This window comes from Mytilus trossulus, chromosome 3 (genome assembly GCF_036588685.1).
Source record: "Mytilus trossulus isolate FHL-02 chromosome 3, PNRI_Mtr1.1.1.hap1, whole genome shotgun sequence".
NCBI lineage: Eukaryota > Metazoa > Mollusca > Bivalvia > Mytilida > Mytilidae > Mytilus > Mytilus trossulus.
In genome coordinates, this window is record NC_086375.1 from 52,741,009 (window position 1) to 52,763,621 (window position 22,613).

The 22,613-nt window shown below is 31.0% G+C and overlaps 1 protein-coding gene across 2 annotated transcripts; it reads right to left on the reverse strand.

Moving 5' to 3' along the window:
* Positions 1-1,842: 1,842 nt before the first annotated feature.
* On the reverse strand, positions 1,843-21,105 carry LOC134711807 (serine/arginine repetitive matrix protein 2-like). 2 transcript variants are annotated; one of them, XM_063572704.1, is made up of 15 exons: positions 20,991-21,105; positions 15,418-15,561; positions 14,771-14,883; positions 14,488-14,564; positions 14,025-14,147; positions 13,741-13,825; positions 13,206-13,297; positions 12,821-12,858; positions 10,821-10,961; positions 8,741-8,812; positions 8,209-8,328; positions 7,826-7,948; positions 6,946-7,060; positions 6,652-6,785; positions 1,843-5,148 (listed from the first exon to the last, which is right to left on the reverse strand). In XM_063572704.1, exons 2-15 carry the CDS (start codon positions 15,555-15,557, stop codon positions 1,959-1,961), a joined length of 4,563 nt encoding a protein of 1,520 aa, XP_063428774.1. In that variant the 5' UTR covers positions 15,558-15,561; positions 20,991-21,105; the 3' UTR covers positions 1,843-1,958. The 2 variants fall into 2 exon arrangements, with proteins under 2 accessions (XP_063428774.1, XP_063428775.1); XM_063572705.1 differs by having other exon boundaries at positions 15,418-15,586; positions 20,991-21,090.
* Positions 21,106-22,613: the final 1,508 nt, after the last annotated feature.

Consider the following 22,613-nt stretch of genomic DNA (forward strand, 5'->3'; position numbering starts at 1 on the left):
CCAAGACCGCCCGAACGAACACACCCTCAACTGGTGGAGTCAAGAAGCCACATAGATACAGGACAGAAACTTATAATGAAAGAAATTTACAGCTGAGCCTGAAATTACCGTGTGTGCTAGAAGGAACATCCATGAATGGACTAAAAGATAAACTGTAATTGTGTTCAGTCAAGGTTAAGGAACTAGATTATTTTATTTGAGATGGACATTAATTTTAAATTATTTATCTCTATTGTGAATTTTACATTTGTTTAATTGTCGTTACATATTTCACTTTTTTCGGCCCCCAGAATGTCGGAAATTACGCGAAGTACTAACATTACGTTATGGTAACGTTGTTACCATAACGCTATACTGTGTGACGTTATATTATATGCATTAGCTATCACAACGATGAAACGTATAGAAAACACAACGCATGATTTATTTTGATTATTCAACAGGTCATTTTACATAGCGGTTTAAGCATAATTATATAACATCAGCTAATCTAGCAAGAAAGATGGTGCAGTAGAGGCAGCCTTTGAGTCTATATTTTTTATTCCTAGCATATACTAGTAATTCATAGTCGGTATGTCTATTAAACCTGGTAATAGTGCTACCTGGTCGAGCCGACTTTATCTGAGTACCAAAATGACACGGTAAACGTAACCAGTCATATACTAACTAGGCAAAACTATAAAGTACGATTGAACTTTTACTTTTTATCTTTGTAAGAGCTTCATGAACCTAATAAACCTGTGAATCATACATCCTGGTTACGAGGTCTACATGGCCGATTATTTGTCGTCCAAGAATTGAATATTTGACTTCACTTTATAGCTGATCTCCGCATCAGCAGTAATTGATGGGTTTTAATAGATAAATTACAATTTTTAGTGTGGTTTGCCTGATCTTCCAACTATCATAAAATTGAGAATGCAGCTATCATGCAGCTTTCTAAAATCAATTGCTAATGCTTTAAGTTCTTTGATGAAGAGTTACCGCTATATTTTGGGCATAACTGGCAGGATCTAAGGTTCACATAATGGACTTGTTGAGTAGATGTTTGTTAGTTGCGAGCTTAACCGATTGGACACTGAGCTCCAAAGGTAGCTCTTGGCTCCAAATGAACTAATGGAGCCAATAAATGTCACACAGTGAATGTCATAAAAAACAGATTATACCATTTTAAACAGCAGACGACTTGAAACTTAATAGTTTCACTGAACTTGAATTCATGGGTATACTTATTATATATGAATAAGGATTGCAACACCTATTTAGGGTGATAGTGAATTTTGGATCGCAACATATTTAAACTGAAATAATTTTTGGTGACAAAAACGTGAAATTACTCAAAAATTAACAATGCTTCTGGATTATAATACAATAAATAAACCCTGGAAATTTTAATTATTATGAAAGATGAATGAAATATGATTTAGGACACCACATTGGTTTGATTATCAACTGTCTAGACAATTGTATTTTCTATTTTATACTTTTAAATAAATTGCACACAATAAAAGGTTTGTTTTACTGATGTCATTCAGTATGAAATTATTTCGTTACTTGTGAACTAATTTAGAAATTCTGACAGGACAGTTATCTTTCACCCATTCATGTCTCTTAGTGATCCTTAGTGTAGACAGCTAACGGCTTTATCACTGCTATTGTACTTTGGTTAGTTTGTTCATATGTTGAGCTTATACACTGCTAGTGACAGGGTTGTGGGGAGGGTTGAAGATCATACTGGGATATAAAATGGCTAATATTTTTATCATTTGTACTATGGTGGATAGTTATCTCATTGGCATCAAATCACATCTCCTTATATTAAGTCCTGAAAAAGAATATTGCTGCCATTCTAAAAGCACTTTTATAATTTTTGTAGTTTATACAGTATTATTCTAATATATACAATTTACAACCACAACAATTGATTTATAAAATTCCATAATATTCATTGTTCACATTCACTTTGTTTCTGACTGTTTCTTTTTGTTTTCTTTTAATTTATCAAAAAAGTCTTCAAGTTCACCGAATTTTTCACTATCAAATTTACCTTTGTTATTTTGTTTGTCATCATCTTTGAGATTTGAGATTTTATGGTCACGATCTTTTGAATGACCTCCTCTATTATGAGATCTTGATCTTCTTTCACGTGACCTTCGACCGCGCGATTTTGAACGAGATCTTGATCTAGACCTGTGAGGTCTGTTTCCTGATGACTTCCAGCTCCCTCTTCCTCTTCCACGACCTCCTCTACCACGACCTCTATATGAACTGTATGATTTCTGTCTCCTCGGAGATTTAGAACTAGATCTCAAACCTGCCACTTTTCTTCCTGGTGATATAGATGGTGATTTTGAGTCTGTAAACTTATTCCTACCCATTATTACAGGGCGTGTTTTTGCAAATCCTCTACCAGGTTTTCTCATGGGAGGAGACCTCTTGTAAGATCTCCTTGGTGATCTTGAATTCCGCTTTCTTGATCTTGATCTAGACCTTCGTGGGGGTCTTGACCTAGACCTTCTTTGAGGTCTTGACCTAGACCTTTGTGGGGGTCTTGACCTTGATCTATGTCTAGATCGTTTCCTTGATCTTGACCTTGTTCTAGATCTTGTTCTGTGTTGTGATCTTGGTCTTGATAAGGATCTAGACTTGGATTTTTTAGATGGAGATAGACTTCTCTTTCTGTAAGACCTTTTGTTATCACTTGATGCAATATGTTTAGGATCTTCTTTTTTTATTTCTTTCTTTTCATTATTAGTTTCAGGTAATTTAGGTAATTTAATGTTACTTGCACCCTTCAATTTTGAAGCTTTACTATCTGAATCAGATTTTGTAATTTTACTACTATCAATCACTGGTTGCTCATTAATATGGAACATTTCTACAACACCAACATCTTCTTTCTTTTCAGTCTGTTTTCCAAATTGGTCATTTGTAATGTGAATTCGAATTCCTTCAAATTCCCTTGAATTACTTCTTCTAGTTCTATCTTTGGCATGATAATCTTGTTTAGAATAATTAGATGCTTGGTTTAAATCTTCTCTAGATTGTTTAACTGCTGGTGAATTCCTCATTTCACCGGGACTATCATCCCACTTTGATTTCACAAACTGATTGACAAACTCATGTTCTTTTCTTTTCTTTGGGCGATTCTTCATTTCTCCATCATCTTTTCTGATTAAAATATTACTATATGGCTGATCATTAGATGACTCCTTGGGAACAACTCTACGAATATCTCCAACAGCTGAGGAGCCACTATAGTCCATTTCAGAGTCTCCTTTCACTATAATTTCTCCTGATGTTTTACCTTGATTGCCTGCTAACTTTTTCTTCACTTTCTTCTTAGTTTCACCAATTTCTTTTCTTTTCTTTTTGGATTTAACTTTCTCATCAGTGCCCCCTTTTTTCTTCTTTCCAGGTTTAATTTTACTTCTATTTTCATTCTTTGATACATCTTCTGGTAAATTCTGAAGTATTGTTGACTGATCTTCCTTCTTGAATTCGGTACTGTCTGCCCTAATTGTAGCTTCTCTTGACTCCCTTTCGAATGATCTTCTTGAAGATATTTCTCTTTCAAAATGTTCATGCTTTGGCGGCTGTTCTTTACTATATTGATGACTGTCTCTTGGACTCCATGTCTGTAATCTGGTTGAAGTTAAAGTCTCTGTAGGACTTTCAAAATCTCCTGATTCTGATGGACTTCTGTCTCTTCTTACATTCCTTATATCTGTTGGACTTCTGCCTCTATCATCAGTGATATTTCTCCTTGAATCTTCAAAGTTGCCAGGACTTCCACTCCATGATGTTTGACTTTTGTTCATATCATGTCTTCCCTCCTGATATTCTGATGGCCTTTCATGTGAACTGTTTCTTCTGCTGTAGCCAGGACTTTTATCACTTTCATACCGACCATTCCTTCCATCCATTGAATTATTTCTTCCTTGGTAACTTTGATCCTGATTATACTGAATATTTCTTTCATCTCTTGAATCATTTCTCCTTCTGTTATCAGGACTATTACCATGAATATTCAACATATTTCTTTCTTCCCTTGAGTTATTTCTTCTGTTATCAGGAGATCTCCCTTGAACATTTGACATATTTCTTCCTTCCCTGGAGACATTTCTTCTGTTGTCAGGACTTCTCCCTTGAACATTCGACATATTTCTTTCTCCCCTGGAGACATTACTTCTGTTGTCAGGACTTCTCCCTTGAACATTCGACATATTTCTTTCTCCCCTGGAGGTATTTCTTCTGTTTTCAGGACTTCTCCCTTGTAGGTTTGACGTATTTCTTTCTCCCCTTGAGGTATTTCTTCTGTTATCAGGACTTCTCCCTTGAACGTTTGAAATATTTCTTTCACCACTGGAGACATTTCTTCTGTTATCAGGACTTCTCTCCATGATAACTGTACTTTCTTTATATTTGGGTAATGGACTTCTTCCTCTCTCGTATTTCAAGCTTCTAGATCTGGACCTTCTTGGACTCCTGTCATCTTTTCTCCAATGCTGATTTTTCTCATAACTTGGACTTCTGGATGATCTACGTCTACTACCTTCAAAGCTTTGAGATCTACTTCTTCTGTCACTTCTACTTCTTCCAGATCTCCTACAAGGGCTCCTGTTCCCTTGGTGACCACTATAACCCTCCTCTGTCATTGGTTGATTTTGATAATATGTTGGTGGTACTCCTGGGTGCATTTGCTCTTGACCTGTGAACTGGTTGCTGTACCTATACATCTGAGCTTGTTCTGCTCCAGGGTTACCTATCCAGTTAGGTGGAGGATGTCCATACATATGTTGATTTACGCCATACTGCATTGAATTAGGAATTGGTTGTGCTGGTCCCACATCACTCTCCTGAGATGAAGATCTGAACATGTCAGAAAAAGATTGGCCACCTCCTGACAAGAACGAGGACTGTAGGTCAATACCATACTCATGGTGTGGCTGAACCTCTGGTTCCTGCACTGGTTCTCTGTTCACATCCCCTTCAGGTGGACTACTGTTTCTGTGAGTCCTGTCTCTTTCTCTGGAATAACCTTTCCTCTTCCTTTCTCCGCTACTTCTGCTTTCGGAAGAATTTGATGAAGAGGTTGATGATGAGCTGGATGATGGAGAACTATCTCTAGATATTCTCCTTTTTTTCCTGAAAATATAAATAAATGATTATTTCAAAAATAACTTTCAGTGAACTACTGTTTTCATTTTCTTACATATATAGTATTAAAAGTTGTATATTTTATAGTAATCTTATTTTTAAAACATTTTTTTTCAATCTTTGAAAAAAGACACTTAATATATACATAACACTACTGCATGAGGTTTTTTTTCTTTTGGAATCTCCAACTGATATACCTTTAAAATGATAAACCACATATATTCATCATAATATGTAGCTTGTCTATATTGATCATCAGGTCTACTGTGTGTTGAGGAACCTCTTGTTTTATGTTATTTTCATCCAAGAAAAATATCCTACTGAGGTGGTGCCAAACACCTTCACTAAAATTAATTTGGCTCGTTTAATTTTTATAAAATTTGTATTTACTTTGACCCTTTGACAAAAATATAAAAATTTCAAAAATTTGAACCAACCAATTTATCAGAAAAATTACACTGGTTATATAGCAGTTTAACATACACTAATTTTGATCATTGAGAAGCTTAATATTCCCTTAACAACACAACGTAATGAAAAAACATTGAGCTGATTTTACAGAGTTATCTCCCTGTAGTGTTAGGTACCACCTTAAGGCATTTTTTTTATTTCTTAATGCTAATTGAAGAACAGCCAATGGCAACAATCTAACAAAGAATGAGCAGGTCACATTGGGTTTAAACAAGATTCCACCATTATCATTTATTATTGATAAGACTTCTTTTGGTAAATGGAAACAATATCTGAATTCTTCAAATTTGAAACAAAATTCATTATAGAAAGAACTTTAAGACCAAAAATATGATCTTAGAACACAAAATTATTTGAGTGTGACATAGAAACAGGAAACATTTAAAATATGACAAATAGTTTAAGCCTTTTTTTTGGGCTGGTTTAACCTTTAATGTAATGATGATACATTTGGATCACAATTTTTTTTTCTTTAATTGTGAAATGTTTGTTTTGAAAACAAGAAAATTGGTTTCAATAATGAATCTACGAAATTAGATACAATTCTAAAAACATATATTCTAAGATAATGTATATGAAATAAAACACAAATTTAACAAAACAACATAAAACTTTTATGCTAAAAATTGAAATCAAAATAGCATTTAGATTGTGTGTACATAAAAAAATATTCTTTCAAATTGAATCTTAAGAAAAAGTAGGTGTATCTCTTGTCAAGTTTCCAGATTCTTTTCTATTTTTTATCAGCATAATTTGTAATTTGTGATTGAAATTGTTTGAGGTTCATTCAGTATGTTCTTATTATCTTTAATCATTTTAATCGGTGAAGGACAGTAGTATTAGATGCTTTCTGATAACAAAGAATATGTGTGTTTGTGATTTGTAAGTAAACAAGACAAGTGAAAGCTAATTTCAATGATCACCTTTTTCATCTTCTCTCCTTTCGTTTTAAAAAATTTCTTACAGTGCTGGTCTTTTCCAAACTACACAATTCTTATACTCATCAGTGAAAATGTTCACCTTTGCCTTTTATCTTCTCCTTTAATTAACTTCTTCAATGTCTTGGCTGTTTGTTCAAAGCCTTCTGGAGACTTGTTTCTTCTTTCGTCTTTTGGGCTAGACTTTCTTCTGGTTTCTTTTTGTTTTCTTTGACTCTGAAAATAAATTTGTAAATTGTGTCATGAAAACAATCAAACAATTTTAGTTCATTATGATAGTTAAGTTGTTTTATAACTGTCTTAAAACTTGAAGGAAGCTTCCATATTTCTATGTTTTTAAAACTTAAATAGATTTTTATCATAATAAATAACATACCCTCCTGTAATGCAGAAATCTAAGTGCTTCTCTTGCGTCAACAGATGCTTGATCCAAAGACATGGCTTTAGTATATAGTTCCTCTGCCTCTTGATACTTCTCTATGTCCTCATTTCTAAAAAAAAAAAAATAAATATGTTATTCTAAATTCAGTTGTTAGTTCATGATAAAGTGATTTTGCTTTTAAACTTTTTTTCTACTTTTCCATGTATTTTAACATACTGTATTTATTCTAATAAACGCCCCGGGGAGAAGCCAATTTCCGAAAGGGGGCGTCAATTAGAGAAATGAATTTTGTACCTTACTTTATTGACCTTTACTTGAACTTTGTTGAAACAGACTATAGTATCATACACGTGTTTCTTATTGTCTCCATAATCTATAAATAGTGTTTATCGGTAATGTGAGCTCATCAAATAATTTGTTAAAATTTTAGCTAGAACAAGCATGCACATCAATGGAACATAATTGCAACAGCGTACTATGTAACTGACAGATCTATTTTTGGAACTTATACACAGTGTTGGATTATCAGAGTGGATTAAAACATGGGCATTATTGATTTTACGTTCCATGTTTCTGAGTGACCGGGCCATGTCTTTGCAATATTGTAATGGTTATGTTTCAATTCTATTTTTTTAACTACAAAATGGGGGCGTTTATTTGAAGTCAAAAGTTCTGAACGCACAATTTCCCGTAAGGGGGCGTTAATTAGAAGGGGGCTTTAAATAGAAAAAATACGGTATGTTACTATTGACAGAATAAAAAGGTTGGAAAGTTTATGCTTTACAAAGCGAATCATTTATTTACATTTCAAAATATGTAAATGTATGTCTTTGTTACCAACTTTATCAAAACAAAATCTTAAATTAGAACTTACGATTTTCCATAGGCCAGAAGTGTATCATGTAAATATTTTCTTGCATTGGCATGTAATGAATTAATCTTCAAGGCAGCTTCAAAGTCATCAATGGCTCTGTTAAAACTTTCATTATTTGCATATCTGAAAGAAAAAAAGAAAAAAATAGTTGCATAATTTTTTAGGTGCTTAGTCGCATAATTTTTTAGGTGCTTAGTAGCTATAATATAGTCTCGTCTTAAAACAAATTTCTAATGACTTTAGTTTTGCTTCAAACTTTAATGAATCCTGCAAATTCTTGTTTATTATCTACATAAATTAACTATTATTCTACATTTAATGTGAAGATTCAAAATAAACATAGTCAAATTCAAATGATTTTTTTTAACTACATGCAAACTTACAATGCTCCTCTGGCAACCAATGCTTCAACATTTGTCTTGTCAATATCTAATGCTTTATTAAAACACTGTACAGCTTCAGGCTGCTTCCCAGCTTTAAAATAAGTTATTCCTTGTGCAACACTGAAAATAAAATAAATGTTAAAATATATTTTCCAATTTAGATGTAAAAAGTTTGTCTTCTTGCTGATTTACAATTGGTTTTCTTTTTTAAAAGTTTTTTAGTCTCTTTTTTAATGGGCACTTTGACAACTTGCCTTTCTCATAATCCTATTTTGATGTTGATTTTGCTGTATGCTTCATTTGTATCATATCATATTTGTCTTGTCAATATCAGCTGAGAAACTGATTGGTACTAATCATGTCCTGGTTTTTCTATATAATCCATATGTTTCATACATGCCAATGCATATTTCTCTTTTTGCTTTTTGCTTATTTTACATAAATAGCACCTTTATTAGGAATAACATTAGATTAATTACAAATGAAAACCACATAGATATTGTATTGTAACTAGATGATTTGTCATTCTTACCTTGTATGAGCCATCTTTTGAGACTGGTATTTTCTCAAATTTTCTGCCATATCTTTTTCTGGGATATTTATTCTACAAAATTGAAATGAATTTGCTTATCAAAATTGAACTCAGTGAATAAATAGTTCTATAAATAGTTATAATGATTTACATAATGGATCCTTGAATCCCAGGAATTGTTTCATTTGTCAATAATTACATTAGATGTAAGTTTCATTATAATACGTTATTCTGATTGGCTAACATGTTATTCCGTAAACAATTGCATCAGACAATAACATTTATCATGCATGATGACACGAGATCCCACAAAAAAGTGCACAGGTGAATTAAATAAAACTGGATAAAAATCGTGTTTTCATGATTTTAGCTAAAGAAATGTAATTATAAGTATTGAATACTTCTTTTTGAAACTTTATAGGGTTGTAAAAGCGTTGACCGTGCGTACATTTTTAGAATAAAGCGCTTCCGCCCTTCATACAAAATGTACTTTGGTCAACGCTTTTACCACCCAATAAATTTACAAAAAGAAGCATTCAATTCTTAATTAAATCCTAACCATTACAATCATCACTAAAACACAAGGATATTTAACTATAGTTATTGAAAAAGATTGTGAATTCTTAGCAATACATTTAATTTGGTCCCTCATTCTTGAAAATAATTTGTTTGAGCAATTCTTTAAAGAATTTCGCATGACCATCTAGGTAGACATGATAGATATGCATTTTTTTTTATATCTAGAGGTTAATATACAAATATCTTTTTATGGGGGAATTCATTGGTGAGATTTTCATGAATTTCTGGATCATCTTTATAAAATAAAGACCCAGAAGAAAGCATTAAGATAAAGTTTCCAGAACTTGCTTACACTTACTGAGTATTCAATGGAATTGTATAAAATAGAACTTTTTATTTACATGTGTTTTTGATGTCAGCATTCTTGACATTACAATGTTAAATTCATATATGTAATGATCTACACCAGGCCTTATTGTATCATTGTAGAATTGTGCTATTTGTAATTTCTACATCTTGTTATTTACCACTTTGTTTTCGTTTCTAATATATAAGTCAATGATATACATGTATACCAACTTCTATTATACATATTTCAATGTCAGCCTTGACTTTGGTTAATACCACTGCTCCAGTACCAGTCTAATGTACATATTGTTAATTCATAAAACTGTAAACATTTATAGGATTTTACACAAAAAGCAATACTTAAACTGATTGATCATAAATTCATCAGTTTCATGTATAATTTCTGTTGTTATCATAACATGGGTCTTAAATGTGCAGAACTCATGCAGTTTTTATTCCTGAAAAATCTGAACATGTCCCTTACATTATTCCTCAAAATTCAGGAACCAATTTACCCAACTTAATTTGTAGCTTTATATAATTGTCATTGTTGGGAGACTGGAAGTATGTTGCAATCCACCCTCAACTACATAAGTATTGAAAAATAACAGCTCTAACACAAAATGAACTTTTTCAACTCTTTATTTTTTGCATTCCCTTGTCAAAAAGCTTTAAATTGTTCCTCCCAACTGAGAAACTGATTGGTACATCTTTAAAATACAGTGCCCCTGCATCAAGAAACATTTCATTATACATGCAAATTGATTCACTCTTATATAGCTGTTATATCAGCAAGTTTTTTGAGAAAAGATAAAATAATAAATATCAAAGGAGTATTTCCTTTCCAAATTTGACATTCATATAATGAAAACAGACAACTAAATTGTAAATGGTCATGATCCTGGTAGAAATTAGTCCACAGAACCAATAATGGAATCTAAAACATTAATTATAAGACATGAATGTCTTGTTTTCATGAAAACTTTCACTATCCTTCTTTTTCCCATTTAGGATTCACAGAGAATATGAAAAACACTAAAGAACACATATCAAGTGCATCAATTTGAAAATAGGTATTTATCTATTCTAAACTTCAAAAATTTCTAAATGTGCACATTGTTGACCCTTCAATGCTATATGATATAATTAGAATGACAATATATAAATGCTGTGCCTCAGATTATGATGTAAACATATAAATATATATACAGACCTATTGAGTCCTCTCATTAATGAACATGTTTCTTGCTGGTCAAGTGTTTCCAACATAATACCAATGTTGCCACTATTATTGAACCCCAGAATAGAATGCAGCAACTCATCAAATGTTAGGCCTCTTATATGAAGTTTTCTCCTGAAAATATAAAAAGGTTCAATATACTTATACAAATCTCCTGTCACCTTTTGTTCCTAAAAAAGACAAGTTTAAAGACAAAATTAATATACATAACATTACTTCTTTTAAAAGTTTTCTACTGAATACTAATAGTATTGGTTCATTATATCTATCTGTTCATATTTATTTACCATGGAGGCTATCATTTGAAAGGTATGTTACCAGTGTCAGTTTTCGATATTTCAAAAACTATCAAAAATGAATGGAGATTATGTCTATGGGACAAAACTCTTTAGAACTGTTAGCATGTCAGATGCAACTTTAAATTCAAACTTGATCTGTGTTTTGTGGTAATAAGCATTGTGTATAAGTTTCATACCATTTGGTTTGAGAACGTAAACTTATGTCGGGACGTACCTACAAACATGGGTAACACTTAATCCCCCCTCCTCAGCGACAAGGCCATACAAAATTGTTAAATGAAATAAATGTCCTTTGGGCTAATGGGAAAAAATTCTTTTAAGCTTTTCATTTTTAAAACCCTATTTAACTCTTTTAAGGCAAAATATGTAATTTATCACAGCTAAATATGTTTAACTGGAAAAGAATTAACTTATTTTTCAGAAAACTAAATAAAATGCATTTTCCATTATTAGAAAAAGAACTTGCCTAATACAGATTTCCTCAGTGTATTCTTCATAGTAATGGAACTGATCCATCATAAAGGATTTCTAAGTCAAATTTCAAAATTAACTTCTTTCACCAATCCTAGTCTTATTCCTTCTTTTATTTTATGTAATTAACAAAGACAGTTGTAAAGATCTATACCATCAATTGATTTTTGTCTAACAAGGCATGCATGTGTTGTTGTTTGTTAAAATTGTTTGTGTGGTTAATCAATGAAACATCTGGACAAAATATTTGATATTTCAGAAAACAATTGATTAAAATATCATTGATTCATATGACAGAAAAAGATTAAAGATTTAGATCAAACCCTACTTTTAAAATTGATTTTTTAATAGTATTTATTGATGACATGGATGAAGACAAAATTAATCCTAGTTGATCAGTATGTAACACTTTTCTTTGCTAACATTTATAGTGACACACAGAGCCTTAAAAGGGTCAAAGTCAAATATACCTTAGTAACATGTTAAAATTTATAAAGATAAGCTGCTTAAAATTGAGACAGGCTATTTCTCATTAAATGAACAAGATGATAAAGTAAGATTGAACAGGAAGAAAATTATATACATTTTTTTGGTATACTACTTAACCTACTAGTGCGTTAAATGGAGATAAGAAATGTAAGCACCATTTCCTAAAATAATCTAATTATATTTGTATGAGAGGACTTTCAAGAGAATAAAAAAAATAATAATATTTAAATCAAGTATTTGTTTAAGACAGCAACCAGTACTTGCATAACTTGGGCTCTTTCCCCATAAATTCTTACAACAAAGATTGATTGTAAATTAAACCGAAATGTTCACGACTTAGAGAGTAATTTTTCTCGTAACATTTTTTTGTGAAACTAGATGCATTAGTTTATTTGCAAAGTCAGCAATATAATGTCATGCCAAAAAGAATTACTGTGGATTCATTTATTTTCATGGGTATCAATTTTCGTGGATTGAGAAAAACTAACATTTTCGTGGATATTTGAATTCGTGGTTTGCCGATTTCTGTGTACAAAGCATATAGAAAGTTTGTAATTCGTTGAACTTATGAATTTGTGGTTCACCTGTACCCACGTAAGCCACGAAAATTGGTATCCAACAAATAATAATGAATCCACAGTATAACAGTTTAAATATCCAGTTTTTTCCTTACAACATTTAGACTGAACACTCATTTTTTTTATATAAACTTACCTATACTGCACAGGAAACTCATCTTCATTAATCAAAGCCTACAACAACAAAAATAAAATTGATATAACAAACTTATCTAATACCAAGACAAAAAATTTCGTAAGACATGACACTTCTAATAGTTCAATAAATTAAGGCACAATAAGGGTTAAACTCCAATGATATATTTTAGTTAAGGCGACTTTAATATTTGGTCAATGGGATTATTCAACATAATTTAAAAACTTGAAATATTGAAAGACAAAAGTTAGTCCTCTCTATATTCTTATAATGGTTTATCACAAATGTACAGATGCTAGAATGTTTAAATAATACCCACCAATTTATATTCTTATAATGGTTTATCACAAATGTACAGATGCTAGAATGTTTAAATAATACCCACCAATTTAACATCAGAATGATGCTCTGGTAAAGATCTTTCAACCATTGATACTATCAACTTTTCTGTTTCAGGATTCACACTTAAAACGACAGCTGAAAAAAATGATTGAAAAATCTACAGAAACATTTATTTTATGGTTAACAACATAATTTTTTGGTGCAAGCTATGTCTGTGGGTAGTCATCAAAAAGAATTCTTTAAAGTGATCATATGTGTATAATTTTTCCCCAATTTTTTGTTCTTAATGATCCATTAGATTTGGGTTTATTTTGTAGGATAGTTTTCTCTTAATCCATTAAGGCTTATGTTTTTTTTTGTAATACGAAAGCAATGTATAATTGCAGCTATGGTAATCATCTATAATTCTTCTTTTTAATCATAGAAATACTGGTAAAAAATGTTTGTTTATTTTATCTGCACAATATATGCAGCTTACAGGCCAGGAACTGGAATGTACATGCAGTCAATATACAGTTTGTGTGATTGTTCCTGAAGGGTAAGGACATCTGATAAAAGATATATTTAACATTGCATACCTCTAACTTTATCTCTGACTTGGAATCCTTCTATAGCATCTTGATTTGGAAATAACTTTGGTAATTCTTTAACAGGACAAAAAGCCTAGAATAAGAAGAAAAAAACACACTTTTATACATCAATAAAATTAGACTAATACATTAAACAAAGTAAAGTGGAATCTATACAAGTTAGTTCTCTAATAAAATTAAAATGAAATAAAAATCTTTTATACATGTAGCAACTGCAAGAGCTGAAGCAATATAAGATATATAGATAAGCTTAATACTAATTGGTGACTTACAGATATTCTGAGCTGATCAATATCCCTTGATTTACCATTGTCCAGACACAATAATGTGATGACCAGTCCACTGTCCATTACAGAGGAAACCACACCTATTACTATGTCATGTTTCTCAACACTCTGAAATGACATGCAAATATTAATAATAATAAAGATATTAACAACAAAAGTCAAATAATGTGCATGGAAATGTGTGATCAAATTGATCAAAAAGGAGAGAAAAATTTGTAAGAAGATTCAATCATACAAAAGTTCTGTAGTGCATGCATGCTCGGTAAGATGTGGTGTGTAAACATGGTTAATCAGGATCAGTCTTCAAGAGACATAATTTTCTTGATTTTGTAGTTGAAGAAAAAAATCCAACCAATTAACCCTTTTTCTTGAAAGATGTATTAAAATTGTGTTTGTGCCACAGATTTTTTTTTGCATGAAAAAAACCCACCTAAAATTAAGAACTTACATTAAAGAAATTCTTCCTGCATTCCATTTCTGGGATACCCATATAAGTCTCCAAAGGTGGCATCTTTGCAAATGTATCTGTGAAAAAAATAAAAGGTTGTTTATATACCAAATCTTAAAACTATAAACATCTTACAATGTAACAAAAAATACAATTAAACATCAGTCAGAGGTGTTACTTAAACAAGTTATTTTTTTAAATTACCTACAGATAGATTTATGTTTACTCTTAAAGAAATTTTATACTCTCTTACAATGCATATATTCCTATTATAACTTTATACCTTCATAGTCTGAAGTCTTTCTTTCCTTTTCCTCTTTTTCTGAAGGTGTAATGAAAAGATAGTCTGCTTTCTTTGATATAAACCTGCAAATCCTCTCCTTCAGTTCAGGATCCCTAAACATAAAAACATTTGGCATATATATATAAATATACATATAAATCATATTTTATCCTACTGTTTTTCATACTTTTTAATAAGCTAATTCAATCATTTTTTCAAAACTTTCCTTACCTTTAACTTTATATTTTACCGTTAACCTAGCATTTTTTCAGCTAGCCTGCATATGAGGCTTTATCTTATTATAGTCAGATTATTAAAAGTATTTCCCACTTCAGCACCTGAAGGCCATTCCTGCATGTTTTTAAAGGATTTGGTAACAATAGGTAACATTTTATCAAGGTATGGAATGGTTAAAATTGTGAATATTGATATCTTTAATTAACTGTTGCTTATTCTGCTAAAAATATAAATCAATGTTCGAGATAGGAACAGTGTAACCATACATTTAGCATAGGGGTAGATGAAAGGTGGGAAGTTTGATGGTCACCTTTGGACCCTTGTTTCTCAGGAACTATTTGAGATGCAGTGTTTTATTATTGCATTTTTCAGTATTCTAGTTAATATTTTTCTTTTATAATTACACTTACTCAAATCCTGGTGGTTTTTCTCTGTATTTTGATATATAATGAACTACATTCTCAGGAAAATGTTGATTTTCTTCTTTCAAATTTCGTATCAATGCCGGACCATTTTTCTGAACTGCATGTCCAAGAAGGAAAGAGTCCATCGTTCTGAAGACAAAACAATGCAATCATACTGGTAAAGAGAATTTTCTATATTTAAAATACCAATATATATGTATCATAGATTGATTTCATAAAAAAGGAAAGACGTTTTGCTTAATCTAAATATACATTCTGAAAAGATATGTGTTAACTGAAAAGCTTTTTATAAAAAGTATTTCTTTATAACTTATTTAAGGCCCTCCATGCATAAGCATGTTTTGCAGCTGTTTTAAAGAGAATAAAGTGTATAACAAATCTGTGTCATTTTGAAGTTATTTTACAGAGTTTTTAAATTTTGAAATCATTTAAAACATTTGATATTTATAGTTGATCAGAACATTTTTTCACTATATATGTTTGAGAAGGACCTGAAGCTTTTATAGATCAAAATTTTAATAACAACAATATTTGTAAGTTTGAAATTTTTTCTTGGGTTCTCATTAAGATGGGGGGAAAATATACAATATGTCAGCTTACTTTGATACTTTACCAGAAGATATTAAAGATACATTAGGGCATTAAGGTCATTTACAAAAGTACTGGTTTGTCATAAATAATTACTAGTCACTGAATAAATCTCAGTGAGAACCTTATATGGGTTATCATCCATAATTCCTAGAAAAAAGGAAACTGTTTATGCAAGAATGAATTGTTTTGTTAATAATTTTGAGTTTTGGGAATATATCTATATTGTTCTTAACATGTCTTTAAATTGGCATTATAAAAATAAAGAGCTTCATCAATTTTATTAAAGTTGACAAAAATTAAATCCAACTGTAAATCCAATTTTAAGCCACACCATTGAAAATCACAAATCACAAACTAATAGTCTTATTATACTGGTACATGTTGGACAATCTTTCTTTATATGCTGTCTATTATAATCATAATGGGTATAGATCCAGTTGTTGTAATAACAATTTAGCTTTGCCAACTTTACAAGGTTAACATCTCATAAACTCTTAGACAAAGAAAATTTCTTCATATCTTTATGAATTTCCGCATTAGTAAACATTTCATCCATGTCTTTGCAGACTTATTCCTTCTGCTACTTTTCAATATTCAAATATTCCATCAACTTCTTCTGCTTTGTCAGTAATTTCTCTGCACATTTTCCCAGTCATCCATTATTGTCATTTCCATCACAAATCAGTTTTTTTGTTTCAGAAATATCCAGTCCTAAAAAGACATTAAACATGCATTAAGACATGTAAAATAACTGTAATTATCACTGACAGACTTCTTAATAGCTATGATACTTAGAACTTTTTAATTCAGAAATTATTGCCTGCATTTTTATTGCCTTGGTTGAACATATTGAAAAAATGGGAGAAAAATTAAAACGATTTCTTGAAATGCTGCATACAAATAATGATATTGAAATGTAAAATGCAACTCTTTATTTTTCAACAAAATTGTCTCTATTAGAAAAGCAGAGAAAATATTTTAATGTATAAACATGTACATGTTTTTTTTTATAATACTTAGAATAACTTTTTTATTAATTTACTTTTTCATATTTTCTTTTCTAAATCATTTTTCAATTACATGGCTAGTAATAAATGTATATGACTCCAATATTCACTTACTTTCTTCACCATTTCCTTTAGAAATTACTGTGTACTGTTTTCCTTTCATAGGCTTGAAATGAAATGATCTAGAAGTGATTTAAATCTGTCCTTTCTAACCCTTTCTTGACACTCCAATAAATCTTTAATTATATGTACCCAAGAACTCTACAAAACAAAATTAGTATGTAACAAATTTAAAAGTTTTTTTGTGAATATTGTCAAGATAACAATAAAGCCTTAATTTTATTGTAGAGAACTAACAAAGAAAATCAATTTCATTTGAAAGTGCATCCAAGTGTTTTCATATTGTTGTGTGTCATGTGTGTGATCCATATGGCATAAATATGCAAATGCTTTAATTTCAATATAATTTTTTTCTTAAAAATTGAATATTTCTCATTGATCTATTTTAAAAAATAACATGTACAATGCAATGATTTATAAACAATGAAGAATAATATCAGAGAAAAAATATGAACAGGAATGCTTCCTTTAAAAACTTACCTTTTTAATTTACTTCTTCAGTTTTTCAGCTTCATACAATGCAGGTATCAGAAAAATATCTCAAGAAGCAATTGAAATCTTTTGCTGTTGAGTTAATTGGTCAAGCAAAACTAAAAGTTGTGCCTTCGATTGTAATATGAGTTCAGGCAAACTGATAATGCTATCATATGTATGGCACTATCTTATTTTTGCTTTTTACTTATATTTTAACATGTACACAATGTTCTTTAAAACACAAGAAACCTACAAACAACAATAATGCCTAAATGGTTTAAAAACTTCATTCATATCTGAAAAATAAGTTCTACTGATTCTATAAATAAAGGAGAAAGTAATCATGGTAATGTTCTTCTATAAGTAAATCTGTCTTCTATAAATAAAAGAAAATCTGTTCAATGTTAAAACTTCATGTAAATTTTATGCCTGCTAAGAACAAAGCCTTGCATTCATTTTATTAACTTAACATAAAACAAATTTATTACACATCCTTTTTAAACTTGTAATGTACAATGTATGTAGATGAATAATATTGATTTAATTATTGACACGATCACACCTAAGGAAAGCATTTGACTGTTTACCCAATGATCTTCTTTTTAAACTTATTAAAATAAACCTCATGTACATCCAAACTAGATCTATTTAAATGTAATATCACAAAAAACAAAGTGTAATAAAAATAGGATAAAGAACTGTGTCTGGCACTCCTCTGGAATCAGTTATCAAACCCTTAGGAAAAGTTAGTAAATCCTTTGTACATGTATCATGGTTCTAATCCAGAAAGTAGGAGACAAATCTAGAAAAAATCCAGCCAAAAAACTCCAAAACATTCACATAATACAGCCTTCAAACTAAACAGCAAAAGTATTTAGTGTGATGATGAGTTGAAACTTCTAGTTGAAACCATAGACTTAAAACTAAATATCAATACACAATGTATCTAAAAAAATTGTTAAAAATCAGCACAATTAAATGTACTAGACTATCTAAACTTACCATTTATCTCTCATTCTTTCTTACCTCAGCCCTTATACAATAACATGGCACTTTTGCAGTGAACTCTTTTTTTTTTAGAAAAAAACAAAAAAGAAATTTAGGTATGGGATTTGCTCATTGCTGAAGGAGCTATGGTGACATCTGGCTGTTTATTTCTGTGTCATTTGGTCTCTTGAGGAAAGTTGTCTCATTGACAATCATACCACATCATTTTTTTATACTAAGATTTATTAAAAATGGAACATTTAAATTGTAAATAAATCCATATGGATTTTATACATAATTTCATAAGAAAAATGTCAGTTTACTGGGTACTGACGGACCTAAAAGGGGGATCCATTCATGCTTCAGTGATTCCCTATATAATTAACCTAATTTTTCCAAAGAAAAGGGGGGGGGGGGGAGACAGCCTAGGTCCCCATTGATCTGCCTATGCTTAAAATCTTAATTTGTTCTGATGTAAGCAATGACATATCTTGCTGCTTCAGAGCTAATCTTATCCACCTGCTTGATATGGTTCTTCAGTGTTTCTCATTTTTATATATATTACTAGACTGTTGTTTTTTCCCTGTCTGAATGCTTTTTCACTAGTCATTTTTTGGGGCCCTTTATAGTTTGCTGTATGGTGTGAGCCAAGGCTCTGTGTTGGAGACTACACTTTGACCAATAATGGTTTACTTTTGCAAAGTGTGACTAGGATGGAGAGTGAGCTTTATCTTTATTAATCTCATTCTTTTCATTTTCAAACAGATTTATAATGTTTTGCTGTCTTAAGCTATAACTAATAAGTTGTATTATTTTTGTGTTTCTACCAGTCATGGGTGCTTTTCTTTATTGTTTTTTGCAAACCTGTGTGAAATGTGTTGATATCTACATGTATGTCTAATTGCTTGAATATGTTTTATGAAATTATACTCTTCTATCTTTTTACCTTGCATCAATTTTGTTTGTATATATAAACAAAAAATATACATATACAAATGTTTTATGCTCTTAATATGTCTATTATCAGTGTCATTGGGAGCTTTATATACAAAATTAATACACATGTTGCTTTGCTAAAAAGATGCTGTATGCACTTTGTCTTGATTCATTTGTGCTGCTTGTTGGTATTTGCTGTTAAATGTTTGTTGCTATTAATATTTGTTTTTACTTCCATAACTTGTCATGTATGTTGTACACTTGGATTATTCAATACATGTTTCATTTTTATTTGAGCTATTTATGTTAATATATACATTGTACATTGTAGACTATTAATGCAACATGCTTGTTAGGTTCATTTTGATTGGATAAAGTGACGAAATCTCATGTCATCAATTTGCAATAAACGCTATGAAATATTTGCGCCAACGTAGACGGTGTATGCCATATTTTAAATGTGTGATTTTATGTCTGTAAGTTTTATTAGAACATGTAGAATGGAGAAAGTAATATTGAATTTTAAGCTCGGGCGGCATCAATTGGTGATTTGATGCCGTCTGAGCTTAAAATACAATACAGTTGTAGATGTTATCTCCTAATTCATGTAATTATATTTCAGTCAGGTCAAGATTTCATGTCCTGTGTTTGATTGTTTATTCAACATGTCTTTAAATAAAGAATATTTTACTTATATTCTTGTAACCACTTTGGGTAACAATAGCCTTATCACTATTTGACCGCCATTACATTAGTCATTACTGGATATCACACAGGTTCCCGTAAAATTTTGACATCATAAAACAAATATCTGCCGCCACAATAGAAAAGTGATTGCTGTGTGCGTCAAAAGATCAAGCGGCCGGTCAGCCAGGATTAGCGATAGGGTCTATTTATGGCCTGTTTATAGTATAATTGTAATATTGACACAAAGACAAAGCCAAAGTCTTAAACGCTGTCTATTTTAGTATTTATATTATTTATAGTATATATGAACAGTCTTCACGATGAAGTATTAAATCTACAGGCCCAGAGCTCATTTTTTAATTTTTTTTAGTTAGATTCTGTTGGCCTGTAGATATGATTTTTACAGGCCCGAAAGCAATTCTACTATAATAGCCTGGGCTGCCAGGGCTGCCACTCAGCGTGAAGACTGTATAATGAATGAATTAATCAAACAAAACAGTCTGACCATTGTGTTGATATTCTAGTATAAATTAATCTAAAATAAAGAAATATGGGGAAATTGACGCAGTTAATCGCTTTCCTGCAAAAATCCGAAGTATGTAAAACCGAAAAGTCCGAAAACGGAAAAGCCATGCTTCGTGGATTTCGTCTGATTTGATGGCGAATGAAACACTACCATAAGCATGGTAAGAACAAAGACGAGTTCCAAAATGTGAAGTAAGTGCTTCTCTTTACGAAAACTGTAGTAATGCCTACCAATCGAATTTCTATTTCTGCATATTATTGTATCGCTTATAACATTTTTACAGACTCTCAATCTCCCTTGCCAAAATAAATTATGAGAATGCTACCTCCACACTGGAGAAGCAAGGTCATTGGCTTACCGTACTTTCCCGAAGTATTCCGTACACAACCGATTGAGTTGTCCTCAGTTTACAAGATCTGATAGATCCTCGGATAGATCAAGTTAGACTAAATAGACATATAAAGTCTCTGGACTAAATAACTTACAAACTTCATTAGTTAATTCATATTTGATTAAAATATTTCCCTATACATGTATAACGGTTAACCAAGGATTTGTAGACTACAAATCCTAATTATACTCAAGAACGAGAGAAGTATAAGGAACAACATCAAAAGATCGATGTAGGATTAAAAAAAAACTCAAATCAAATATATAGTTTGAGGGTGGGGGTTTCAACATTGCTGCAAGTTTTGATAATCCAAAATCGATTTTACATATATCCCTATTGGTCAATCAATTCTTTCCAAATCAAGTTAAGAGGGGTGTCACGGTGGGGGTCAGTGAAAAAACTATGTGAATTAAGTTTTTTTTTTTATCCTACATTGAACTTTTTATGTCGTCCCTAACTATGTCTCACGATCTTATTTTCATCATTGTTACTAGAGCTATGAGTGGCTTGTTGAATTCCATAAATTTCATAATTGAAGATAAAACAATTTGCAAGTTTGACTGAAATTTTAAAATGATCTGAATGTTGTTAACGTTTTCCTATTCCCCATGGTTAAGTGCCCTTTTTTATATACTGATTTTTATTGCATAAAACTGGAAACATTGTGGATACAAAGAACGCACGGGCGACTGACAGCCGGCCTAAATTTTGAGTACTCAGTTAATTTAAGTAGCGAGATATATCAATGATACGCATACGAAATAGAGTCAGGAAATTAAGGTTCTCAAAAAGCATAATTTAATTGATCGAAAGGTTTACCAGGAACTTCAATGTACTCTGCTTTCTATACAGGTGGGTAATTTGATTTTAGTGTGTTTCTTTGTCTGGAAATTGGATTTTGAAATTATCATAGAGAATATTGATATCATATATATGTTTTCATGCACAATTTTCTTTTACTTTTTATGTACCAACATAAAACATTAATGAAATGTATGCGACTGTCAGGAGTGAGAGGTTTAGCTTGATATAAAACCAGGTTTTAATTCATCATTTTCTACCCAAGGAAATGCCTGTACCAAGACAGGGATAGGACAGTTGTTTCCATGATTCGTTTGGTTTGTTTGCGCTTTAGACTTTCCCATTTGATCAAGGACTTGAGTTCAATATATATTCAAGTTTTGTTATATTTTATTTTGTTCATATATATATATAAATATGCCTAATCCGGCATTGTCCAATATATTTTTAATGGTCTTTATCCATAAAATATCATCATTGTGTGATATATAATATATAATAAGAAAATGTTAACTACAATTAAATACATTAAATCACTCTTATACAATACAATATTAAGTATAACGCAGAGTCTGAAATTCATAAAATTGTTCATTTCCAATGAAGTTAATTTTAACGCGATATCATAGATCATACATTCTGGATCTCCAATGTCGTAATA

Coding starts and splice junctions, on each gene's coding strand:
- LOC134711807 (XM_063572704.1), bottom strand. CDS start 15,557: ATGGACTCTTTCCTTCTTGGACATGCAGTTCAGAAAAATGGTCCGGCA. Junction 14,884..15,417: donor GAAAAACCACCAGGATTTGA/GTAAGTGTAATT, acceptor TTTTATGTTTAG/GGATCCTGAACTGAAGGAGA. Junction 7,949..8,208: donor TTGGTTGCCAGAGGAGCATT/GTAAGTTTGCAT, acceptor TTTTTCTTTCAG/ATATGCAAATAATGAAAGTT.